Source organism: Pelobates fuscus, chromosome 9, assembly GCF_036172605.1.
Source record: "Pelobates fuscus isolate aPelFus1 chromosome 9, aPelFus1.pri, whole genome shotgun sequence".
NCBI lineage: Eukaryota > Metazoa > Chordata > Amphibia > Anura > Pelobatidae > Pelobates > Pelobates fuscus.
The window spans coordinates 169,556,085-169,571,970 of record NC_086325.1 but is presented as its reverse complement, the minus strand read 5'-3'; the positions used below and the strand labels follow the sequence as shown (position 1 = coordinate 169,571,970).

The window sequence follows — 15,886 nt, the reverse complement described above, 5'->3', positions numbered from 1 at the left end:
GGTTCGGAAGTTATGGGAAGCAAAGATTTGACCGACCGCATAGGCAAAGTAGCCGAAAATAGTGGCTTGTTGCAAATGGTAATTTGAGGCACACTTATTCCTAGGGTGGTCTCATTGTTTGGTAGTTTCACTCGTATAATAAACTGAGTGATTTTACCGAACAATCAGACGAATGCTGCATACAAGGTGAATACACAATACATGAAAATATATTAAAAGACACAAATTTTGGTAGATAGCTCAATGTCCTGCTGCATAAGGTATATGGTCCGAAGTCTCTGGAATAGTATACTATGTCCTTGGCTGGGTCTTAAAGGGCCAGTAGTGCCATACAAAATCCCATTAATCCCAGCCATTGTACTTAAAGGGTCCCATCTTTCTGGGACCATAATCACTGGGCAGGAGGTGAGCCATCAGCCCCCCCCAGGAAACTGGGGCGTACTCTGGTATGGGGCCCAGTCCGCTACACACGAATATGGTCAAATGGAAGAGAGAGAAACAGGAATTTCCATCCTCCCATTTAGCAAAGCAGATCCATTCCACTACCAAAATCTATGGAAACAAATTGTTCAGAATTGGATACAAAATATTATTCATTTTTTTCCACTGAAGATTTTAAAGGATTGAAATTCTCCAAATCGTGATTCATGGAGAGAATGATTAAGAGCAGAGTGTAAGAAGGAGAGGTCTGCTGCGTTTGTTTTCTAAAACGGAGGACATAAATCGAATCATGCAAAACATATTCCAGGCTCCTGGTTAGCAGCCAACTTAATCTCGTTCCAAATGTAACATTTTCTTTTTCCATGACAATCTTAAATATTAGTCTCGTGGCACGTATAGCACAAGGGGAGCCTTAGAGACACCAACGCAATGCAGCAGATATCATCTATTTATATTCTCTTCTGATACGGTGCCACATACAAGGTTACTGAAAAATAAATACAACTTTTTTTTTTGTTTTGTTTTTAAACATCTAAGAAAACGAGGAGGCAGACAATATTTGTTCCTGGAAGCCAGTTAGTGGTTATTATGGTACACAATCCGATATAATGGAATGTATATAGAGTTCAGCAGTTTGGGAAATTCACTGTACACTACTGCCTTGTGAATATGAATTAACACAAACTGGTGCATGGCTGATTCACTACTGCAAGTAAAACTAACAAAGTCACTATCAAAGGAAAATACACCGGAAAACAGTCAAAGGGAAAAATACATTTTCAAAAATCAAAAATGCTAGAATAAATGTATATGAACACACACATAAAACGTGCACTCCAGGCTCGGACCATGGTTTTCAATGCATTATACAAATTACAAACAGAAAAATAATATTACATTTACTCTTTACTTTTACAAAGTTTATATTAAATTTGATGTATTTGCCGCAAATTCCAAGGATATGCAGCTATTGCGGTGAGCTCACGGCACACAAGGATATAGTTGGTTCCTCACAGTCAATCCTTGTGGCCGTGTTGTTTTGTGTGAGATTGCTGGACACATAAATGAGACTACTGCCCAAGCGTGGCTGGCACAAAATGCATTGGACATCATGTCACTAGAACAACTACGAAATTACACATTTATAATGACAATGCCTTTTAACTGCTTAAAATGTGAATTGTTGATGTAGAAATTACTTCTATCAAAGTGTTTCGAGTAAACCAATAACATCTACATTAATTACAAATGGGATTCAGAAATGTTAGAATACAGCAAAACAATATTCTGCTTTGAATTTCAGAAATGTAAAAAAATAAAAATAAAAAAATAAAACACCCAAAATTCTTCGGTTTAGATTGTTTTGAGTGGAATTTATGACAGCCAATAAATATAAGAAATATTCTCTCGGCACACAAACTGGGCATACAAGTTAAATCCATCCTTATCCCCATAAATGAAACTTTCTGTGTGGGGGATTTGCGGGAAATAACTGATTATTAGGAAGTAATAAAGCCTACAGCAGGCTTTTCTCGTTAACGCAATGAATCTAAAACCTAAAGTCAAATTACAGAAACAATGATTATAAAAAAATACATAAAATGGTGCGATTTGGAGATTTAAAAAAAAAAAAAAATTGGTTTCTTTGGTATAAATCACCACCGTACATCTTTACACCTGATTTAAAGGGACAGTCTAAGCACGATAATCACTTCATCATCCAGTTTAATGTCTGGCATTAGAACTTCGCGTATGCCTCATACGGAAGCATTGCATTGGCGGAGAGCAGCATTTCCCGTGCACGCTTTGGATATCTGCAATGTTTCTCTAAGAGAAGAGTCTGTTGACTTGTAGATGGATCAGGCTGCAGCACAGTGACTCAAATAGGTTTATGGGTGGTTTTTAAACAGGAAAAGGAGGAATTAATTTAAAGTTAGTTTTTTTAAATTTGGTTTTCCTTTCCTTATGCCCCTTGTATCTTGAGAGATTACTTTAAGCATTATAATAATTACATCATGCCACCATGGTAGTTATGATGGAAGGAGTACCCTGGCCTCATTTCCCAGTAACAGGGCAAACTATTTTAGAACGGTTTGCTCATACCTGGGTCCTCAGTGGTGACAAGTGGCCTCTATGGCCAGTGACGTGAATACAGCTTCTGCAAAGATGTGAAAAGCGGATTTTCATCCCACCGGCCATACATCAGCTGACCGATCTCAGCCAATGAATGCAATTCTGTGCATAGAAATAGGCACTTGACATTAGCCATTTCCTCATCCCTTGCTCTACATCGTCATCATCATCAACCTTGCTCAACTTTGTCACCATTAGCATCTACCAGGCTCAACATCATTAACTACATTGCTCAACGTAGTCATGATCATCCTTGCTCAACACAGTCCTCATCATCATCTACCATGCTCAACTTTGTCGTTATCATCAAGAACAATGCTCAACATATTCATCCTCATCTACCCTGCTCAACATAGTCCCCATCCTTATTTACCTTGCTCAACATCGTAACCATCATCTACCCTGCTCAATCTCATCTCCATCTTCATCATCTACCCTGCTCAACATGGTCATCAACCAGGCTCAACATCATCTACCCTTCTAAACACTGTCACCATCATCATCTAACCTTCTCAACACCGTCACCAGCTTCATCATCAACCTAGCTCAACATCATCACCATCTTCATCATCAACCTAGCTCAACATCATCATCATCTACCCTGTTCAACATCATCACCATCTTCATCTTCTACCCTTCTCAACATCATCATAATCATCATCATCTACTCTGCTCAATATCATCACCATTTACCTTGCTCAACATCATCACTATTATCATCTACCCTGGTCAAAAACATCAGCATCTACCCTGCTCAATATCGTCACCTTCATCATCTACCCTGCTCAATATCGTCACCTTCATCCTTTATTTACCCTGCTCAATATCGTCACCTTCATCATCTACACTGCTCAATATCGTCACCATCATCATCTACCCTGCTCAATATCGTCACCTTCATCCTTTATTTACCCTGCTCAATATCGTCACCTTCATCATCTACACTGCTCAATATCGTCACCATCATCATCTACCCTGCTCAATATCGTCACCTTCATCCTTTACCCTGCTCGTCACCATCCTTTACCCTGCTCAATATCGTCACCTTTATCATCTACCCTGCTCAATATCGTCACCTTCATCCTTTACCCTGCTCAATATCGTCACCTTCATCATTTACCCTGCTCAATAGCGTCACCATCCTCTACCCTGCTCAATATCGTCACAATCATCTACCCTGCTCAATATCGTCCCCATCATTTACCCTGCTCAATATCGTCACCTTCATCATCTACGCTGCTCAATATTGTCATTACCATCATCCATTCCACTCAACTTCGTCCATATGATGAAATTCCTGCTCTGTGTATGAACCCTCTGTGTCTGATGGAAGTTACAATGAATTGTACTTTATGGACTGACTTTTTTTGTCTGAAAGCTTGCTGAATTTAGACTCAAGTCAAACAGCGTTATTAGGAATTATACTCTAGAAAGCATTAGGGATTTCTAATTAGTATTATAGAAAAGTACACATTAAAGAAAACTATTTTGTGCATTCCTCATTCCTATATTTCAGGACTCGAAATTTTCACTTCCACCCCTATAAATATGAACCCTCCAGGCTTGCAGTGACTGCTACATTTTAAAGGCCTGACTATTAGCAAAGTCCTTTGTATTTATTTGGGCTGATCCCAGAATCCAGAACCCTTTAAACTTTTTTGTTTTACTTATAGCATTCTTTGTTAATTTAACATCCCAACTAGCACTTAGCACCAAAGTCTCTAAATTGATATTGCCTCTTCCTCTGGTCTCTATTATCTGATACCACCAAAGGCCATGCTCATGGGATCATACAATACCCACCATTGGCATAATATGTCTGGCTGTGCCTGGGCAGGCATATATATGATTTTAATTAAAAACATTTATGTCCCCCCAAAAAAAACAAAAAACAAACAACAAACCCAGAGAAACTTACAAACTACTGTGGAAAATTAAATGAGAACACTTCGTAATAATAATTGTATTTTTATTTAATAGAAAGACCATATAAAAAAAGTTGGGGATAAAAAATAATATAATTATGACCATTTTATTGCAATAGAACTATATGTTGCCATAGTCCATCTGTAACGGAACTACCAGTATAGAAGTCTGTGTTTTGGGTCACTTTTCAATCCATTCAGACACCCTAAAAGAAACTCCACAGGCACAGATTCTAAAATCGCACTAACTTATAAGATCACAATAACCCTCACAAAACCACGCACTGCCACAGCAGCACTGCTCCGATTAATTTATTTATATAAATATATAACCTGTTAGAAATCAAACCCTGAATGTCTGCCTGTTTGGACCTAGAGAGGGGATGGAGGTTAGAATGATACTGGATTGTGCACATATCACTGCATATACTCAGCATCTATAATAGAAGATTAATCAGTGAGCATGTAAGGGGTCAGGCACATACTGCTTATAATTCTAACACATGGACACATTTCTGTAAAATAATAATGAAAATGTTGATTTATGCAGAGAAATACATTGAAAAAGTGGTTTTCTATAGCAAAGGTTTAACATACAGAAAAATCATATTTTATACACACACATACATGTTTTGCAGTTTATATGATAATGTTGTTGTGGCTCGGGCACCTTTACGGATTTTTACACAATCTGCAAAGTCTCCCGCAGTTGGTATCTATCCTCTTTCCTAAGTAAAGATGGGGGAGATGTACTTACCTATAGCGCCACCATCCTTCACCAGCTCCTCCACTTCATCCATTAAGAGCTTGTGTTACTGCTGTATTCATGCGCATGTACAACACAAAGGACTATGGAAGATCCACCAGAAAACGCACGCGATGTGTGAGGAAATACCCGCAACCCACAGCCGTCATTTGTGAATTTTGTGGGAATTCTAAAACTCCACACTTTGTCAAGTTCTGCCAAACTCAGACTTGCCCATAAGACAAAATAGGAATTTTATTATATTCCAACACAGTCAGTATGAGCATTTTATAAGATTTAGGCTTTATGAAATACTCAAACAAGATAAAGTCAGAAAAAAATGGGTAGATAAGCTAATGCCATGCACACAATGTGGGTACCAAATAAAAATGTAGACAACCCATGATATAGAATGTGGATAGAATTATTAAAAGTGTGAAAGTATTAAATGAAAAGATCACTAAAAATCAATATCATTTATTTTCTTCCCAGAATTTAAATGTTTTGGTTTCTTTAACAAATAGCATATTTGCTCATTTGAGAAAAAAATTCCTTTAGATATGGAGATGGATTTCTAACCAAAAGACAACTTTGATTTTGCACAAGTAATAAATAACACTTCAGTCTGTAAAAAAAATAAAAGGTATTTGTGATTTAGCCATAACAAGCCTCATCATTCATCTACATGTGGCATGAGTACCTTGTAAAAGGGTTGAGTTAGAAACAGATACATTAATGTTATTTGCAGAAGATTTTAATGCACGCTCACATTTGGGATTTAGGTGATGTGTTGGTTCTGTTTGGGGGGGTCTCGCTGAGTTTCATGTTGTTTCAGATTTTTGTTGAATAAAATGTTGATACATTTGTTAATTGAGGTCTTTGTTGATAGAAATATTGACATTTGGGTTTTTTGTTATTTGAAATGTTACTGCTATGCTCATCCTTGATATAAATACTGTTGCTGGAGGTCTTGGTGATCAACAATAGTTAAGAGTTTTTAAATAAAAGGCTGCCATTGCAGGGTCTTGTTCCTTGAAAGTTGAAATTGTGGAGTTCTTGATTTAATTGTAGGCATCTGGGGTTCATGCCAATAAAAATGCTTGGCTTTTGGGTTCTTGTTCATTAAAACGTAGGTATGTTGGTGTTTGAAGTTCTAGTTGAGTGAACAGTTGGATATTTGGGGTTCCAGTTTAAATTATAGAGTTATTGATTACATTGTTTAGAATTGTGGTTCATGTTAACAGAAAGACTTACTTTTGGGTTCTTTTCATTAAACGGTCTTGTTGATAGAAATATTGAGGATTGTGATTTTTTTTATTAAACTGTTGAACTCTTGGAACTTGGTTAGAACAGGGTTGTAAAAATATTTTGCAGAAAATCTTAGAAACGAGAGTGAAAACGTATACACACGTTGACTTTGTTTTAATTACCAGCAACTGCCTCGACGACCCGTCTCTCACCACCATAATACACAAAGAATCTAAATGGGTTGACTTCCTCACACTTCTTCTCAAAATTCTATTAATCAGCACTGAAATTAATACCGAATATTACAATATGACAAATCTGAATCTAGTCACAGACAGATGTTTATCTACCAGTGTCTTAAATAATAGCACAATCATGCCCTTTTATAAAGTGCATTTTTATTTCTCAAAAACTTTAAATTCTCTAAACATAAATTTTAACCAAATTATCTTTCCCCATCTTAACATCCTCCCTCCATTATCCTATAAGAATTAAAAAACAAATAAAACACACATTTCTATGTACTTTTCTAATTAAACGTCAAGAAAAATATTTCCGTGACATTTGTACTGTACGAAAGGCTTGGAAAACATCTCTAATACTCTGGGGCCTATACAGGCCTCAAATGTCTATACGGTTAGAAGGATCTGAAAAAAATATAAAAATGCACAAGAAACATTTTAATGAAATATGTATAGTTAGATTCTCCCCCCCCCCCACCTCCCCCCCAAAAATAAATGTTTTTTTTATTTACAAAAATAAAATGTAAAACAAAAAAAAGGCAAGTTTGATAATTCCAAAATGTTGTAATGCAGTTATGGAAGAAATTTAGAATAGTTGTAAAAATAAAAGCATACAGATATTAAACAACACTGAGTGAGTATGGTCGCCCTGTGAGTCAGTAATTTAATTTGGAAAATGAAAGGTTAAGAGACTGAAATGTCAAAAATAATTAAACATATGATACATTTTCAAAACCATTTTATCAAAATCTAAGATTTAGAAACTCAACATATAATCAACTAGAATAGCAAAAAGGCCTTCATTTAACATCTAGTTTCAAATACATTTACTACAGAAAATGTAATTGTACAAAAAAAATGAAAATATATATATACACCCACACACCTACATTAAAAAAAATAATAATAATAAAAATAAAGATTTAAAGAGTTTCACTAGACAGAATTAATTAAAAATGCCCACTGCTCTCAATCCTGTTTGACATTTAAAAAAAAAAAAAGGAAATTAAATTTTAAATAAATTAAATTCTACAATCTACAAATTCATCCAAATACATCACATAATCTTGTTGTTTGATCACAATGAAAAGCTCTAAATACAAAGAATGAGAACATAATGCTTGCCAAGATTGGGGGGGGGATATGGCTTAAATTTCCACTACAGGTTTCATCCTCTACAGCCAGTATGAGCAAATCAATTAATTAAAATTTAATTCAATATGGCAGACACTGTTTGAATGAAATGTGTCACATGCCCCTCGATGCAGTAATAGACCATTAGCAAAACATCATATATTTTGTTTTAAATGAAAGCCCAAAACTCTTTACACAGGATTTCACATTTAGACAAAATTTAATTTACTGATTGATGCTCCAAACAGCAGTCTGCACATTAAATTCAGCAATTTTCAAATGTAGCAAAAATGTTCAAAATTCACACAAACATCTTATCAACATTGAAAACAGAAAGCAGAAAAAAACAAGAACCTGGCTACATTAATCCTTTGGATGATTTCAAGGATCTGCAGTAAATTCCACCGAATCTGTATTTTCTTTCTAATATTAATTTGAAAAAAAAATGAACAAAAAAACTTGAAGTTGGAATGGAGACGAGAAATGTAAATTTGGGTGTGTCCTTGGGAAATTTTGCTTTCTGAGCAGAAATCCCATTCCAAGCAGATACGGACCCATTCCCTTCATCTTGACTGAAATCATTGAAATTTCAGATTTTTTCTCTCCTGTGTTTTAACTGCATTAGATTTGCACATTTAAACCAATTCCCCAAAACAGCTGCACCTCTAGAAATTTAATTAAAAAAAAATAAAAATAAAAAAAAAATAAAAAAAAAAAAAATTAAAAAATTTGATTTTTGCCAGCCATTTCAGAAAATAATAAAAAGATTGTGATTTGTGAGTGTTGGGCTGAGGATGGTGAAGGGCAAAGGGAGCACTGGATGGAAAATTCTCCATTTCTACAAATGTAAAAACAAGCAAATGATGTGATTTGGGGAAATGAAAGTTTGAGATTTTAGAAATGAGCAAAAAGCAGCTAATTTTCCTTTTTTTTCCCATAGAATTTGGGCGCAGTGCCGGGGCTGGCCGCCAGGTGGCGCCCTTTAATGACACAAATCTGCCGTTTCAGAGAGAAAAAAAATTGGAAAAATTGAGAAAGAGCAATAAGGCCCGAGGCGGGGGGAGGGGGGCTGGCGAGTGTTTGGGGGGCCGGTGGGGGTCTGTGCAGGGGGGGCACGGCCTGGGGGGGTCCTGGTTGGGGTGTTAGTGTGAATGGGGGGATTGGGATTGTTTTTGGGGTGGGGGAGGGGAGAGGGGGAGGGGGGCTGACATGGCTGCCTGGATGTGAGGGCTTTGTTTTGCCATCAGGCCCCCCGGGGCCGCACTCTGGGGGGGCGGGGGGGTCAGATTGATACATTGTTACTGCTCACACCCCCCCAGTCTCCATACAGCGCTGTAACCCGCGGGGGGACCTCAATAAGGGGGGGCACCCCCAAACTCTGCACAGCCCCCCCTCACACCCCGCCCCTCCCACATGACCCCCGCCCCCCAATACCCGGCCAGCCTGCACCCCAATAACCGCCCCGGCGGCTCCGGACAGGCTGACAGGATTTGGGGGGGCCCGTCCCCCCGGTACCCCCACTCCGCCCTGCACCCCCAGTACCTGGCCGGGGGGTCCGCAGACACTCACACAGATCGGGGTCCGCTCAGTCCGGCTCCTGGCAGCTCGGCCCGGGGAGAGTTCGGCGGATCGGAGGGAGGAGAGAGAGAGAGCGGGGGGAGGGAGCATGGAGGGAGGGGGGAGAGAGAGACGGGAGGGAGGGGGGAGAGAGAGACACACAGGAGGGAGGGGAGAGAGGGAGAGAGACAGGAGGGAGGGGAGAGAGAGACAGGAGGGAGGGGAGAGAGGGAACCGGGGAGAGAGCATGGAGGGAGGGGACTGCTCCAACACTAACGGTAACACTGACTGACACTGAGAGACTGACTGACTGACACTGAGAGACTGACTGACTGACACACTGAGAGACTGACTGACACTGAGAGACTGACTGACTGACACTGAGAGACTGACTGACTGACACACTGAGAGACTGACTGACACTGAGAGACTGACTGACTGACACACTGAGAGACTGACTGACACTGAGAGACTGACTGACTGACACACTGAGAGACTGACTGACTGACACTGAGATACTGACTGACTGACACACTGAGAGACTGACTGACACTGAGAGACTGACTGACTGACACACTGAGAGACTGACTGACACTGAGAGACTGACTGACTGACACACTGAGAGACTGACTGACTGACACTGAGAGACTGACTGACTGACACTGAGAGACTGACTGACTGACACTGAGAGACTGACTGACACTGAGAGACTGACTGACTGACTGACACTGAGAGACTGACTGACTGACACTGAGATACTGACTGACTGACACTGAGATACTGACTGACACTGAGAGACTGACTGACACTGAGATACTGACTGACTGACACTGAGAGACTGACTGACTGACACTGAGAGACTGACTGACTGACACTGAGATACTGACTGACTGACACTGAGAGACTGACTGACTGACACTGAGAGACTGACTGACTGACACTGAGAGACTGACTGACTGACACTGAGAGACTGACTGACTGACACTGAGATACTGACTGACTGACACTGAGATACTGACTGACACTGAGAGACTGACTGACTGACACTGAGAGACTGACTGACTGACACTGAGAGACTGACTGACACTGAGAGACTGACTGACTGACACTGAGAGACTGACTGACTGACACTGAGATACTGACTGACTGACACTGAGAGACTGACTGACACTGAGAGACTGACTGACTGACACTGAGAGACTGACTGACACTGAGAGACTGACTGACTGACACTGAGAGACTGACTGACTGACACTGAGAGACTGACTGACTGACACTGAGAGACTGACTGACTGACACTGAGAGACTGACTGACTGACTGACACTGAGAGACTGACTGACTGACTGACACTGAGAGACTGACTGACACTGAGATACTGACTGACACTGAGATACTGACTGACTGACACTGAGATACTGACTGACTGACACTGAGAGACTGACTGACTGACACTGAGAGACTGACTGACACTGAGAGACTGACTGACTGACACTGAGAGACTGACTGACACTGAGAGACTGACTGACTGACACTGAGAGACTGACTGACACTGAGAGACTGACTGACTGACACTGAGATACTGACTTACACTGAGAGACTGACTTACACTGAGAGACTGACTTACACTGAGAGACTGACTGACACTGAGAGACTGACTGACACTGAGAGACTGACTGACTGACACTGAGAGACTGACTGACACTGAGATACTGACTGACTGACACTGAGAGACTGACTGACACTGAGAGACTGACTGACACTGAGAGACTGACTGACACTGAGAGACTGACTGACTGACACTGAGAGACTGACTGACTGACACTGAGAGACTGACTGACACTGAGAGACTGACTGACTGACACTGAGAGACTGACTGACTGACACTGAGATACTGACTGACTGACACTGAGATACTGACTGACACTGAGAGACTGACTGACTGACACTGAGAGACTGACTGACACTGAGAGACTGACTGACACTGAGAGACTGACTGACTGACACTGAGAGACTGACTGACACTGAGAGACTGACTGACTGACACTGAGAGACTGACTGACACTGAGAGACTGACTGACTGACACTGAGATACTGACTGACTGACACTGAGATACTGACTGACTGACACTGAGATACTGACTGACTGACACTGAGATACTGACTGACTGACACTGAGAGACTGACTGACTGACTGACACTGAGATACTGACTGACTGACACTGAGATACTGACTGACTGACACTGAGAGACTGACTGACTGACACTGAGAGACTGACTGACTGACACTGAGATACTGACTGACTGACACTGAGAGACTGACTGACTGACACTGAGAGACTGACTGACTGACACTGAGATACTGACTGACTGACACTGAGAGACTGACTGACTGACACTGAGATACTGACTGACTGACACTGAGAGACTGACTGACTGACACTGAGAGACTGACTGACTGACACTGAGATACTGACTGACACTGAGAGACTGACTGACTGACACTGAGATACTGACTGACTGACACTGAGATACTGACTGACTGACACTGAGAGACTGACTGACACTGAGAGACTGACTGACACTGAGAGACTGACTGACACTGAGAGACTGACTGACACTGAGATACTGACTGACTGACACTGAGATACTGACTGACTGACACTGAGATACTGACTGACTGACACTGAGATACTGACTGACTGACACTGAGAGACTGACTGACTGACACTGAGATACTGACTGACTGACACTGAGAGACTGACTGACTGACACTGAGATACTGACTGACTGACACTGAGATACTGACTGACACTGAGATACTGACTGACTGACACTGAGATACTGACTGACTGACACTGAGATACTGACTGACTGACACTGAGAGACTGACTGACTGACACTGAGATACTGACTGACTGACACTGAGAGACTGACTGACTGACACTGAGATACTGACTGACTGACACTGAGATACTGACTGACACTGAGATACTGACTGACTGACACTGAGATACTGACTGACTGACACTGAGATACTGACTGACACTGAGATACTGACTGACTGACACTGAGATACTGACTGACACTGAGATACTGACTGACTGACACTGACATACTGACTGACTGACACTGAGATACTGACTGACACTGAGAGACTGACTGACTGACACTGAGATACTGACTGACACTGAGAGACTGACTGACTGACACTGAGATACTGACTGACTGAGAGACTGACTGACACTGAGAGACTGACTGACACTGAGATACTGACTGACACTGAGATACTGACTGACACTGAGATACTGACTGACACTGAGAGACTGACTGACACTGAGAGACTGACTGACTGACACTGAGATACTGACTAACTGACACTGAGATACTGACTGACTGACACTGAGATACTGACTGACTGAGAGACTGACTGACACTGAGATACTGACTGACTGACACTGAGAGACTGACTGACTGAGATACTGACTGACTGAGAGACTGACTGACACTGAGAGACTGACTGACACTGAGAGACTGACTGACTGACACTGAGATACTGACTAACTGACACTGAGATACTGACTGACTGACACTGAGATACTGACTGACTGAGAGACTGACTGACACTGAGATACTGACTGACTGACACTGAGAGACTGACTGACTGACACTGAGATACTGACTGACTGAGAGACTGACTGACACTGAGAGACTGACTGACACTGAGAGACTGACTGACTGACACTGAGATACTGACTGACTGAGAGACTGACTGACACTGAGAGACTGACTGACACTGAGAGACTGACTGACTGAGATACTGACTGACACTGAGAGACTGACTGACTGAGAGACTGACTGACACTGAGAGACTGACTGACACTGAGAGACTGACTGAGAGACTGACTGACACTGAGAGACTGACTGACTGAGAGACTGACTGACACTGAGAGACTGACTGACTGAGAGACTGACTGACACTGAGAGACTGACTGACTGACACTGAGATACTGACTGACTGAGAGACTGACTGACACTGAGAGACTGACTGACACTGAGAGACTGACTGACTGACACTGAGATACTGACTGACTGAGAGACTGACTGACACTGAGAGACTGACTGACACTGAGAGACTGACTGACTGAGATACTGACTGACACTGAGAGACTGACTGACACTGAGAGACTGACTGACTGAGAGACTGACTGACACTGAGAGACTGACTGACTGAGAGACTGACTGACACTGAGAGACTGACTGACTGAGAGACTGACTGACACTGAGAGACTGACTGACACTGAGAGACTGACTGACTGAGAGACTGACTGACACTGAGAGACTGACTGACACTGAGAGACTGACTGACACTGAGAGACTGACTGACACTGAGAGACTGACTGAGAGACTGACTGACACTGAGAGACTGACTGACACTGAGAGACTGACTGACTGAGAGACTGACTGACACTGAGAGACTGACTGACACTGAGAGACTGACTGACTGAGAGACTGACTGACACTGAGAGACTGACTGACTGAGAGACTGACTGACTGAGAGACTGACTGACACTGAGAGACTGACTGACACTGAGAGACTGACTGACACTGAGAGACTGACTGACACTGAGAGACTGACTGACTGACACTGAGAGACTGACTGACTGACACGGAGATACTGACTGACTGACACGGAGATACTGACTGACACTGAGAGACTGACTGACTGAGAGACTGACTGACACTGAGAGACTGACTGACACTGAGAGACTGACTGACACTGAGAGACTGACTGACTGAGAGACTGACTGACACTGAGAGACTGACTGACACTGAGAGACTGACTGACACTGAGATACTGACTGACTGACACTGAGAGACTGACTGACACTGAGATACTGACTGACTGACACTGAGAGACTGACACTGAGAGACTGACTGACTGACACTGAGAGACTGACTGACACTGAGAGACTGACTGACTGACACTGAGAGACTGACACTGAGATACTGACTGACTGACTGACACTGAGATACTGACTGACACTGAGAGACTGACTGACTGACACTGAGAGACTGACTGACTGACACTGAGATACTGACTGACTGACACTGAGAGACTGACTGACTGACACTGAGAGACTGACTGACTGACACTGAGATACTGACTGACTGACACTGAGAGACTGACTGACTGACACTGAGATACTGACTGACACTGAGAGACTGACTGACACTGAGAGACTGACACTGAGATACTGACTGACTGACACTGAGATACTGACTGACTGACACTGAGATACTGACTGACACTGAGATACTGACTGACTGACACTGAGATGCTGACTGACTGACACTGAGAGACTGACTGACACTGAGATACTGACTGACTGACACTGAGATACTGACTGACTGACACTGAGTGACTGACTGACACTGAGAGACTGACTGACACTGAGAGACTGACTGACTGACACTGAGATACTGACTGACTGACACTGAGAGACTGACTGACACTGAGAGACTGACTGACTGACTGACACTGAGAGACTGACTGACTGACACTGAGAGACTGACTGACTGACACTGAGAGACTGACTGACTGACACTGAGATACTGACTGACTGACACTGAGAGACTGACTGACTGACACTGAGAGACTGACTGACTGACACTGAGATACTGACTGACTGACACTGAGATACTGACTGACTGACACTGAGATACTGACTGACACTGAGATACTGACTGACTGACACTGAGATACTGACTGACTGACACTGAGATACTGACTGACACTGAGATACTGACTGACTGACACTGAGATACTGACTGACACTGAGATACTGACTGACTGACACTGAGATACTGACTGACTGACACTGAGATACTGACTGACACTGAGAGACTGACTGACTGACACTGAGATACTGACTGACACTGAGAGACTGACTGACTGACACTGAGATACTGACTGACTGAGAGACTGACTGACACTGAGAGACTGACTGACACTGAGATACTGACTGACACTGAGATACTGACTGACACTGAGATACTGACTGACACTGAGAGACTGACTGACACTGAGAGACTGACTGACTGACACTGAGATACTGACTAACTGACACTGAGATACTGACTGACTGAGAGACTGACTGACACTGAGATACTGACTGACTGAGAGACTGACTGACACTGAGATACTGACTGACTGACACTGAGAGACTGACTGACTGAGATACTGACTGACTGAGAGACTGACTGACACTGAGAGACTGACTGACACTGAGAGACTGACTGACTGACACTGAAGAACTGACTGACACTGAGATACTGACTGACTGAGAGACTAACTGACACTGAGAGACTGACTGACTGAGAGACTGACTGACACTGAGAGACTGACTGACACTGAGATACTGACTGACTGACACTGAGAGACTGACTGACTGACACTGAG

At 42.2% G+C, this 15,886-nt stretch overlaps 1 protein-coding gene across 9 annotated transcripts in view; it reads right to left on the bottom strand.

Annotated features, from left to right (window-relative positions):
* LOC134573370 (zinc finger protein 618-like) overlaps positions 1 to 9,569 on the bottom strand; it is a 110,057-nt gene extending 100,488 nt beyond the window's left edge. For 7 of the 9 annotated variants that reach the window (XM_063433081.1, XM_063433085.1, XM_063433086.1 and 4 more), the window contains exon 1: positions 9,411 to 9,569. In XM_063433081.1, coding sequence (XP_063289151.1) covers positions 9,411 to 9,536 — 126 coding nt within the window. In that variant the 5' untranslated portion in view covers positions 9,537 to 9,569. The remainder of the gene's footprint in view (positions 1 to 9,410) is intronic. The other 2 variants (XM_063433083.1, XM_063433090.1) reach the window with 2 other exon arrangements.
* Between the last annotated feature and the right edge of the window lie 6,317 nt (positions 9,570 to 15,886).